The 12,559-nt window shown below is 35.3% G+C and overlaps 1 protein-coding gene across 2 annotated transcripts in view; it reads right to left on the minus strand.

The window, feature by feature from the left end:
• The window catches only part of LOC127640885 (serine/threonine-protein kinase MARK1-like), an 83,008-nt gene that overhangs the window by 57,673 nt on the left and 12,776 nt on the right, over window positions 1-12,559 (minus strand). For both annotated transcript variants that reach the window (XM_052123580.1, XM_052123578.1), the window contains exons 2-3: window positions 7,330-7,533; window positions 3,844-3,897 (exon numbers count right to left, since the gene is read on the minus strand). In XM_052123580.1, the coding sequence (XP_051979540.1) occupies window positions 3,844-3,897; window positions 7,330-7,533 (258 nt within the window). The remainder of the gene's footprint in view (window positions 1-3,843; window positions 3,898-7,329; window positions 7,534-12,559) is intronic.

The raw sequence follows: 12,559 nt of genomic DNA on the forward strand, positions 1-12,559 counted from the left end.
TCTTTTCACACATTGTGGTAATGAGAATATCGCAATGACAACCTTTTTTCACATTGAGGTAATGAAAATATCATAATGACAACAGTCTGCTGCAGTGTTTTGTTCTCTCTCTCACTTTCTGTCTGTGTGTGGGTGTGGTTAGTTTTTGCTGTGTGCTCATTTCCAGGTGTAGCTAATCGGCAAATTGCATCGCCTGTGCGAAGGTAACTGACTGTTTCTGATGGTGTGCTTAATAAGATCCTGTTGCACCGCTTCAGAGATGAGCTGTCATGACTCCGGGATGGTCGCGCTGTTCCCAACTCCTCGCCATCTGCCAAATCAAACTTTGCATGTGTTGTTTAGATTCAACAATTAATGTGTAGTGTGTGACCTAACATTTGAAGCTTCAACTAGATATTGTCTTTTAAAGCAGAAAGGTGTAGGTGTGGCTTGCCCTTTTCGGTTTGAATATGGTTTGTTCCGGTTTTTGTTAGAATAGTTAGGTAAGCATTGTTTTATTTTATTTTCTATACATTTAGGTTATTTATGTCTTCTCCTTTTTAGATTACTTTTGTTTATTATTTTGGGCCAGGGGTCACTCTGAAGTCCTTAATCCTGCTGCTGTTGATGATACTTGTTTACAACCATAAAATTATTGTTGAATTTGACAGTTTATTGTTCTTGTCATGTTTGGTTGGACGAGTGTGGGAGTGTCTTTTTATTACTTTGCAGCATCATACCCCTAGGGGATGTACCACCATCTTTTCTCGCACTGCGGTAATGAGAATATAACAATGACCTTCTTCACGTTACGGTAATGAGAATATCATAATGACCATCTCTTGAACTTGTGTACTCTCAAACATGAAAGCATGTAAATACAGAAGAAATATTTCCCATTGGGTTTAAAAGTCCATTTCTGGAATGATGGTGGAATGCTCTCAGACGCACTGATGTTAACCAGCATCAATTAATTTCTTCCAGAGGTTACCACAACTGAGTAAATCCCCTGATCACTGAGCGTTTAGCAACATTCCAGTCTTTTTTTATAGCTGAATATTGATTCTGCTTGAATATAGGGACAGGAAATGAATTCATTTATGACCTCTGGTATTTAAGAATTGAAAAAATAACAGGACGATAACTGTAGGGGGAAGGGACTGACTTAGTTGTATTTACAGAAAACTCTGGTGTCTTGTGTGTGTGTGTGTGTGTGCTGTCAAATTTTGCTGTCAAACTTGAGGCAGGAGAGATCAATGTGGATTTCACTAGAAAACTCACTGTGTGTTCAAGCAATGCTAATACACATTAATAAAACAAATAAATCTTTCAGGAAGATAGTACAGAAATAAAATGTTTATATATTTGATCAATTCATGCTTTCCTTGGGAATCAAACCCATGACCTTGGCATTGCTAGCACAATACATTACTGATTTTTAACAATGATACATTCTCAAAGAGAAAAGCACGGAAAGGGATTTTTACATTTAAGTGTTAATAACAGGCAGTGAGACAGAGGAGATGTCCTGCTCTATTTCTGTGGAGATGATCAAATGCAAGAAACAGAATCTCAAAGTCTTCCTTCATGAGAAATAAGGGCTTGCGAGTTAACAAGGGAGCCTTAAAATAATGTGTGAAAGAGAAGAATTTAAGGCAGAAATATTTTACTATTGCATAATATAATATAATATAATATAATATAATATAATATAATAGATATACAGGTTAGCTGGGTTACAAAAGAAGCAAAAGAAAACAAAACATTGAAAGTCCAATGGATCAAAAGTAAATCGGACAAATAAGAGAGAGATATATTTTAGTTATTTAGACATTATTGATAATTAATGCCTGAAAAGGAAATCATATACCCTTATTTTATTATATGATCCAAGCTAAATTTGTATAAATGACTTTGCTGTGTGCATGAAGCAGTTTGTATGGTAATTAATCATCACAGTCCTAAAACAGGCAATTAATCGTAATAATCGCAATTATTTGTTTGACAATTAATTGTCACCCAAATTTCACAATCGTGACCCCTAATTTTCATTATTAGGTGCCAACCTTGTGAATTGTTTTGTTACAAATGTGTACGAAATTTCAAACAGTGACAACAGCTTGTGTCATTATTAAAAATGCGATTTCATGACATCATATAAATTGATAGAATGTGAAATAAAATGACAATTTATAAAAGCTAAAATGTGATTAAAATCATAAAGCAAAATCTAAAAAAAATGAGACTATACTATATTGTGTGAATATATATGAAGAGGAACCCTCTCTCAGTTTGCTTAATATATTTTTTAGTTACATTATGCTTAAATGTCGTCAAAAGTCTGGCGAGTAAAAACAAACATTTACTAGCCGATGACGATTCTTTCTCCAACATGATTGTAGAGGGTTGATTTTCTAAATGTTTCCTCATCGCCCCCATGTTAAAAGTAATTTCTGCACCGCTGCTAAAGTAACTTTACACCATGCGACATCTAATTTTGTTATTTGGCCGTTTTATATTTTCTGTTTACTTTAACGGACAAGTATGAGTGAGAAAATGGCGTAAAACTGTGTGTTACAGTCTGTAAATCGTTTCAATTATTTTCCTTGCCCCAATGAGATTTAATTTAAATTGCAATAGTTTTATTTATTCATGTTAGAAAAACACTTAAGTGTTACACAAATTGCACTAATTTTACTGTAAAATGATTTTATGTTGGACTGCTAAACTCGAGGTTGCACAATGTTTTGATTTTCCTCCTGAAAGTGACTTGAATTTTACATTTTGTTTCATTTATTTTGTTGTTGGATTGCTAAATGTCAAAATAACAACAAAATAAATGAAACAAATGTAAAATTCAAGTTTATGTTTCCAACATAAAATCTCTCTAAATAAAATGAATGTTGGACTGTAAAATGGAGATTACCAGTTAAAACAAGGCTATATGTTTGTTGAGGAATAATGTCCTGCAGTGCACACTTTGTTTCTTGTCTCATTAATATTTCAATATTTTAATAAATTAGTTTCTCTTAAACACAAACAAATGTACAAGTTTTTTTTTTTGATATTTATATTGGGTTAATTAATTGTTATATTAATCAAATAATAATAATAAAAAATCTTTAGAAAAATCGGCAAATTAGTCGTTAGATTAATCGACTAATCGGAAAAAAATAATCGTTAGATTAATCGATAAAAAAATTATCGTTAGGTGCAGCCCTAGTGACGATTCTCCCTAACCAATCAGTGATCTGCAGGATTTTGACATCACATTTAGTATCGGCTCGGCTCGCTTGGAACTTTGACCGAGGTGGTACTAAAAAAAAAGTACCAGGCACTATCCACAGTGGAAAACCCCCACAAAGCGAGCAGAGTCGAGTTGAGTCGAGTTGTACCGTGCAGTGGAAAAGCCCCATTAGTGTACAGACAACAGTTTTTGCCACCATAGCAGATGTAGTGTTTACGAAAGGACATTAATATTACGGACTCTAATGCTGAGATTTTCTCTACAGCAAACTTATTGATTTGCATGAGTTCTGATGTTTGTCCCATCAGTAGAGCTGTGTCAAGCTCTTTCAGGTCATCTCTGCTTACAAAAGTCAAGAAATGGCGGAGATGCCCTTTATTCACTGTTATTATCATGCCAGTTCAGCCCATAGTGAGTCTGTGCTGCTGCTAGGATGTGCGACTTTGTCTCAGGTTTTGAGACTAAGATTAATATTTGATGTTTTAAACCACAATACAAATTTGTAATTTTATAAAATAGGTAAAATTGTCTATTAGTGTACGAGTCCTCTATTGATACATTATCTTAAGCAAGTGTCACATTTTGTTTTCTTTAAAGCTGATGTAATTTTTTCTCACCTTCTGTAGACTCGTGGGGTTCAGTTGTGTTTTATCAATGATCTTCACTGCTACCTGCAACACAAACACAGTGTTACTGTTAAATGTGTATATTTAGAGATTCATATAAGATCCCTGTGGCCTGTAGATTTTATATACTATATGATTATCTAAACGCTCCAGGGCATCGATGTCATCATATCTCAAGCGTCACAGCAAATGGAGCCGTTTCTTATGTAATGTGAAGTCTGTGGTGGTCCTGAGAAGAAGTTCTGATGTACAGGCCGTAAATAATGCAGGCTGTTTGTAGTGCAAGTTAAGTGCCTGCTTTTACAGAACCTATTTTAGAAACTTGCAGGTTTCTATCAGGTCAAATGGTGTGAAGCATTAAACAGGATAAACCTTCTTCATATGAGATGAAAACATTACCAGTGTACTTAACACACATCTGGAGGCAAAGCAATATCTTTCAGTGTCCAAGGCCAAACCAAGGAGTTTAGAAGGGGAAAATCAATCCAGTATAGTATTACACTTTTGACATGATACTGAAGTGATACACTGATGCCAAATATTGAATATATCTACACTATTATTGATAAGTTCTTCATTATTATTATCATCAATATAATTCTTTTAGATATAAAATTTTTTTACTTCCAAAACTTGTTTGTTACCTCATTCGATTTTTCACTGATTTAAAGCCTTTCACACCAAACGCAAGTTTGTGTTGCAAATACGATTTTGAATAAAAACAATGGATTCCTATGGAGCCTTTTACACCATTAGCAAACATTCACGTGCCGACAAAACAACATTTTCTAAGGTATGTCATTTTTTTCCCCTCGCATTGCAATGAAAGGCCTTCACCAATACAATTTGAGCTTTGGATCACGTGTCAGGAGCCGTTGCAGTTACTACAACCAGCACAATTTAATTCTCAACCGGTAGGGGAATGCGTATTATATTTGTATCAAAAACTAAAACATAATTTCTCATATGGGTTCTCTTAACATTGCAAACCTTTCAAAAACACATTCTGATCTTAGGCTACTTACTGTACTGGAATAAAAAATGATTGTTGATCAGTGTTATCTATTGTAAAGGTATGAATGAGCCAATGGTGAGTATTTGTGTCGTTTTTGGTGTCAATGGGCCAATTGTCTGCAGTTTATCCTGCTTTTTGCATCACAATCAGTGTGAAAGGCTCTTCAGATTGTCCGTATGAATATCCTCAGGGCTAAAGTTATCATAAAATACTCTGATTTAAGATGTCCAATCTGTATTTACATCATAGAGGAATATTCTAGGTTCAATTCAAACTAAGGTCAATCGAAAGCATTTGTGGCATAATGTTGAGTACCACCAACATTATTTGGACTTGTCCCTCCTTTTCTTTAAAACAAGCAAAACTCTTGGTTACAGCAAAGTCTTTCTAGCAAGTCATTCCACTGTCGGCCATGTTTGAAACGTTCTCGGGAAGCTATTTTCAGTCTTGAAAGTGCAGCTCCAATCTACTTGAGTGGGGTAAAACCGAAATCTCCAAAACGGTTGGCCAAGATTACAATCAAAGAACACATTTCAAATCAGCAGAAAAATCTGACAACATTGGTCTCATAAATTGTGCTTCTTTACCTCAGATTATGTTAAAAAATATATATTTTCTCTGCAAGTATAGCTAATGCACATGAGCTTTCTTGAGTTGACTGACAGGCGATGTCTGTATCTAAAAGGTGATTGGCTCTTTTACCTGTAAGGAGGGACTTCGTTGGCAGCAGTTGGGCATTCCAATTTCTCCCATTCATTTGAATAGAAGTGGCCCGTCTCTGCTAAATAGCCTCTGGTTACATTGAGGTGAACGGGGCTAATCCGTAAACATTACAATACTCAATGTTTTAAAGGTATACAGTAGCAACAAGACACAAATAATATGCGTGTTAACATGATTTTAGTGTGATAAAATTGCTTACTAACCTTTTCTGAGTAAAGTTATAACCAATTTTAAAACTTTGCCATGATGATATAATGTCAACTAACCCTAAAATGACTGTAAAATGACAAATAAAATAAAAAAAACAAATTTACAGCATAAACTTTACAGCATTATACAACCATTACATGGTTGTATAAAACCATGTAAATTATTTGGGCAAATATTAGCCATGAATTATTAAATTAAACTTTTCTCTCTCTCTCAAAAAAGAAAAAAGTAACTGTGTGTGTCAGATGTGGGGTAAGCTGTGCCAGTGGTTCGACTAATATTGATAGTAATCTTTGCCTACAAATAAGGCTACATGATTATAACACATATCATAATTAATTTGATTAATTACTTTGATATTTTAATTGTGATTTGTTAACGTTGATTAATAGAATTTACATTAAAATACTTATTTTGTGTGGGGCATCTTATTGCCATTTCCAACATATCCAGAATAATGAATTACTTTATTGCTTGAAAATTGTTAATGTCTTTGATTTGCCACTGCATTCATGCACACAATGGACAGACATATGTCATGCATAAATATTTAGAACATTTTTTTAATTGCAGCAGCTTTAATTGTAATATTGATTAATTTTAGATTACTTGTGCAGCCATACCTACAAATGCAGTAAATACCATTACAAAACGTTGAAAATAGTTTCACTACATTCAAATATTCTAAATATGAAACCATTTATTGGCTGGTTTATGAAAATGTGAATAATGTGCAAAACAATAAGGCTTTGGAATAGAATTGTGCATTAGTAAAAAAAAAAATCTTAGTTTTCATAATGTTCATAATTTTAAACCTAACATTAGGTGAGTTAAGACCACCTGCTTTCTTTTATGTAAATTGTAATCAAACAACAATAACAGGGTTCCCACAATTTTCCAGGACATTTTCAGGACTTTTTATGTGCCTAACAAGTGTAATATTTAAGCAAAAATAGATGCATCCATTTGAATCGACCTTTTTTTGGGGGAGTTTCTGTGTGGTAGTTTCTCACTTCCTGATTAGCAGTTCGCTACATGGCCCAGTGTGATGATTAATACCCATAAAACTGTGATATAATTAAATAAATACGTAGTCTGTATGTGCTGTACACTTCAGAGCGCTCTGCTCTCTATCATCTCACACTCACAAGAGTGCACGTGATGATCAAGACGAGGTGCTTTCAGTGTATGAGCGGCCGACTTCGCACATTCATTTTGAAGCACGCATCACTTGCAGATTATATATTTAGGTAATTAAATCACAGACTTTTGCAGTGTAATTATCACACTAGGACATATCCAAATTTTATTTCATTATTAGTGCATTCAAAAATACATTAAATTGTTTAGACCCTAAATATGAAATCTGAATACTAATTAACCTAGAATGAAAGAAACTAGCGTCTATATGAGAACACAAAGGCTAATCCTCAACATGTGACACAAATAACTACAACAGATTATAACTATTGAAATTATCAGACCAGCAAACCGACAGTTTGTCAGAAATTATAAGTAGGGTCCTTCACCTCTCGTCCAGTTAAGACATGGCGGGCGAGTTTGACTTTGGCAAAGTTGCCTTTGCCGATGGTTTTTAGCAGCCTGTAGTTGCCGACGTGAGGATGTTCGTCTGTAATGGACGCCACCGAGTTTCGACATCGTGGGAGAGACTGCCGACTCGCTGATTTTGTGGGTGGTGCTGGTGTGTCTGTGTAGCCATCGACAGATGTATGCTGAAAAACAAAAGTAAAAGTTGTTAAGATTAAGTTCCAAATACAATCAGAGAACTTGAGGGAAGCAGGTTTTCCAGACGGATTTAAAACCTACGGTAACCAAGTTAATTAATAGTTCCACTTGATCACAACAAAAAAAAATATGACAAGTCAAGATTCCTATATAAATTCTATATGTAAATGTGTTTTACATAGTTAAACCCTACTTTATGCAAGTTCTTATTATAAATGTACATCTTATTCCTAATACCTTTTCTGTCTTCATAATCTTTCATCAAAAATGTAATAACTGCACCTCTGAAACAACTTTCCATTGGCAATGATGTGGCCAAGAGGACTATTGGATAATGTTCACTCATACCTATACCCCCAACTTCCTGTTTCAATAGGAAATATGTCGACACATGAAAGAGAACTGCACTCCTCAAGGGATTTCTTGGGGTCTTTAAAGCCTCACAAAAACACAATGTTAAAACTATTCAAAACTAAACAATTAGACCTAAAAGCAGTTGTAGCCAGAATTCAATGAGTAGAACAGTTTACTGTCAATGACTGTTGAGTCACTTGTACAGTAATGCTGTGATTTTCCTGAACTGAGAATGACCTGCAATATAACATAATAAAACAACTAGAACAATGTCTGTCAATCTAACACTAGAGAAAAGAGCTGCTCCAGCAGCCTTACTTTCACTGTGGCTCCTCTTCTGTTCCTGGTGGCACTCAGCGGCATTAAGCCAATCCAATAAGCAACTCATTCATCGACCCAGGTCAATATTCTGTCATTACTGCAGAACATTTAAGGTTATGTTAAGGGCAGGAGTGTTCTGGGTTTAATCCAATTGAAGCTATTGACAGAATATGTGGCATTGTGTTGATTAGCCTTCATCGTAAAAAATCTTAATTCGACGCATCCCTTATTAATCTACTTATAATGGGAGTCAATGGATCAAACATTCAGGGGGACTGACATTAAAAGCTCTTAAAGCTAAAAGTTAAAGCTCTTAAAAAAGTATTCTGTAAAATCAGTTTGTTAATTGAGCTGTAAAGTTGTCCAAACCAGTCTCATTTTGTAATAATAGTACGAGATGGTGAAATCGAACAAGTTGGTTTGTACAAAAATGTTTAATTTTTACTCCCAAAGAGAAAAATAAACCAACCCGTTCACATGACAAGTCATAATAATAGTACAAGATGGTGATATCGTAAGAAAATGTACGAGTTAGCTCCTATAAAAACATATGAATTTTACTCCCATAGAGAAAAATAAACAAGCCCACTCCCACGACAAGTCGTAATAACAATAAAAGATAGCAAAATCGTAAGAAATCATTCAAGTTGGCTCATACAAAAATTTACGACATAATAGTACAAGATTGCAAAATTAACAATGATTTTAATAGGAATATATTGAGTAAACTGGAAGAAAGAAAAGATCAGGATTTGAAACAAGACAAGGGAAGCACATTACAGGTTATTGAAAAATATCGTTCATTTGTATTATATAAATAAATATTGAATGAGTAACCAAATTTGTTCAGACATTTCCTTTCTTAAAATAAAGTGTCGGATAAGAGGCTAGCTAAAATGTTATGCCTGTATTGTATCGATTTCAAATTATGTTCATTGATTGGTTGGTCTACTACTAGAGCCAAGTCTTACGATATCCTATAATTTCACTATCTTGTACATATTATTAAGAGTTGTCATGAGACTATGTTGAGTTGCTTAAATAGATTGTATGTTACGAACCTACCATGTGGATTTAACTGCTTTTCTGCATAAATTGGTCATAATATTTTATCTGCTCTTCAACTAAATCACAACAATAGATGTGCCTTAATAAATATCACACAAACAATGTCACTTTCATGTCTTTATTAAAACAATATGCAAACACTCAGTGCAGGCAGGACTTAATCAAATCTCTCAAATCAAATACGGTGACTATGTTTCAGGTTTGACATCACTAAATTTAGTCATAATACACTCGAGATGATATTACCGACTTAAAATCTAAAGACTGAAAGAGTAATTACAGAGAGTATTTTAACAAAGAAAAAACATATGCATATCTCCTGCAAGGTCTGAGAGGGCCAGGCTGCCTGGTATGTTTTATAGTTGTTTCTTGAGTAAATTACATCCATGTCTCCTTAAACAAGGACAATTGGCAAGTTCTGACCAATGAAGGGCTTGCCTTGGACGAAAACTATTTTTGACATCAATGCAAGCAGAATCTCACAAGCAAACGCTGGCATTCATTCAGATCAAGAGAGCTACAGTATTAGAACAAGCATGCAGAGCTTTAAGAAACACAAGCCCACACCACTGAGAAATCTGGCTGCTTCACACAAACCAAAATAACTGCAATGATGACTTCTTAGAACTCACAGAGAACAACCTGCTGGGAAAACACCATAAACCAGCCTAAGGTGGTTAGTTGGTCTCCCAGCCTGACTAAGCTGGTTAGGCTGGACTGTTTTCATGGTTGTAGAGGGGTTCAGGGCACTTGTCAGCTGGTCTGGCAGGAAGATAACCTGATGGACCAGGTAAACTTGATAACTGTCAACTTGGCCAGGCTACGAGAACAGCTAGACCAGCTTAAACAGCTTGACCAGGTTGGGAGACAAGCTAAGCATGAGCTTAGCCTGGCTAGGAGATCAGCTAGCAGCTAGACCAGTTTAACACCAGCCTGGCTAGGTAAGAAGATCAGCTTAAACCAGCCAAGACCAGCAGATTTAAGAGTTATTATAGTATTTTAAATATGTTTTATTTCTATTTTATTTACAATTTGTCCTTTCAATTTAGTTTAGTTATTTTTAATATTCGTTTTATTATTTTAGGGTTGCCAAAGTGAATGCGTTAACTCATTTACTGTAACTGAAAAAGATTTACAGACATTTAATTTTCTAGTTGCATTTTCATATGGGTTAAGTTTGATAATATATTGTATATCAGAAACTAAATCAAATGGCTGGATTTCTCAGCCTCGTCTCCGTACCAGAATTCAGATCGTGAGGGTTCCTCAATTAGTCATTCCTTATGCCCCAAGAAATGAAACTGGGATCCACGTTATCTTGTGTCTTGGGCACAATGGCAGAAAGCCCAATCCAGGCCTTGACAATCAGCATTTAGAATAACTGGTGACTCAGCAAAGTATCGAATGACTCAAACACATGATACCAAACGCTGCCCAGGAGCAGAATTTGCACTTTCAGAGAGCTAATGTACAGGCCTAACTAAAGAGTTAACGCTTGAATTATCAGTGCTGTTTGCCAAGGCAAGCATCATCAGGTCGAATGTTTTGCTGCTGAATTTGGCCTGAGCTCAACAAAATTCCAATCACTGCCCCCAGTGGATGAAACTGGAGGTACTTTGAAATGTATGGGCACTTTAGAGCTTCAGTATCAGGGTGAAATATATGCCAAAAACATGTAGAGTTTAAACATAAGAGTTTAATTTTTTTGAAGAAAAAAAAAAGAATGCATATTTTAGTGGTCCTACACCCTAGCCCAAATTCCAATCCTAAACCTAACCGTCAGTTTTCAGTTTCCTAGCCTCATTGTTTCTCAAATTATGTGGTAATGCTTTGCTTTCGGTGGAGGAAAAAGCCATTCTGGTGTGGATGAGAGGTGTAAATGTAGGGAAATCATTGTATTTTCAAATGAATACATATTAGTGTCACTGTGGCCTTAGAAAGGAGCTGCCTACGTAGGTAGTAGAAAGCAAGGCAGCCCACTAGGTTTTGAAACAGAACTGAAGTCTGAACAAGAGCCACAGAAAGAGTGAATACTGAAAACAATATAGATGAAACAAAACAGTGGCAGTTTAGCAGGCCTTCATGACACAGCGCTGGCATTCCAGTGTTAGCATGACAATGAACACACTGCCTGGACACAACTTTCCGAGAAAGTACAATCTCTGAGCACACAGCTCCCTCACCACACACACACGCTGGTCTCTTAAAAAACACTTCTTTCCTCGCAGCCTGTCCACTGTTATGTAACCGCTGTAAAAGCAAAATTCTTCCAAATGCTCTCACTTATACATTTATTCTCTATCTGTGGACATCTTAACCCTGTAAAATACTCAACACAATTGCCGATTAATGAATTAATCACAATTAATCACATTATAATTGCCGATTAATGAAATAATCACAATTAAACGCATTATAAATATTTGCTGAGAAAGCCACTCAATAATTAAATATATTATGATTAAATTATTATAAATAGTTATATTTAATTACATATAATTAGTATCTATTAGTAAGTAAATAAGTAAATCATAGATAAGACAATACAAAAAGTGGCTTTAGAATCAATATTATTTATTTCCATATTACTGAAATCAAGCCTATCATTGGCCTACAGTCCACAGCAATATATTTTGCAACTGAATTTGTCAATCTGTCTGAGATAGATTTATTATAGAGGCTTTTATGAGGATGCGTCAATGACAGACACTTTTTGAGCATCCCACTTTGGTTGCATAAACAAAATGTTTTTAGGTCAATGTGTCAAGTTTGAAAAACATGTCTCAAGATCCCTGCATTCGGAATTGAACAAAAGAAAGCCTTCTCATCTTGTGCTGTTGCTAGTGTCAAGCAAGCCTGAGTTTGGTTTGTTATGGTTTGCTATACAGGGGTGCGTTTCCTAAAAACATAATTAAATGTTAACAAAAAGTTATGTGGTTGGAACTACAGCTCTCAGCTTTTTATTCTTTAAATACTTTGACCACTTTTAGATGCACCATTGAAGGGATTAAAGGCTGTTATGAGAAAGCTCTTTAACACACGGCTTTTGTTGTAGAACATGGCTTGTGTGTCGAAAGTGCCGTTCTTACAGACCTTTGAGCAGTGTGCTTGTGCTCAAGTGCGTTGGGGGAATCCCAAAGTCTGATGTAGATAGAAACCCCACTATTGTGGCGGTCTCATTTATATAGTGCACGCAGCTAGTGTTTTCAGCAATTTTGCGCATTAAACAGCTTTTTGGTGTACGTGCAAATGAGCTATGATAAGTTATTT

The sequence above is a fragment of the Xyrauchen texanus genome, chromosome 50 (genome assembly GCF_025860055.1).
Source record: "Xyrauchen texanus isolate HMW12.3.18 chromosome 50, RBS_HiC_50CHRs, whole genome shotgun sequence".
Classification (NCBI taxonomy): Eukaryota; Metazoa; Chordata; class Actinopteri; order Cypriniformes; family Catostomidae; genus Xyrauchen; species Xyrauchen texanus.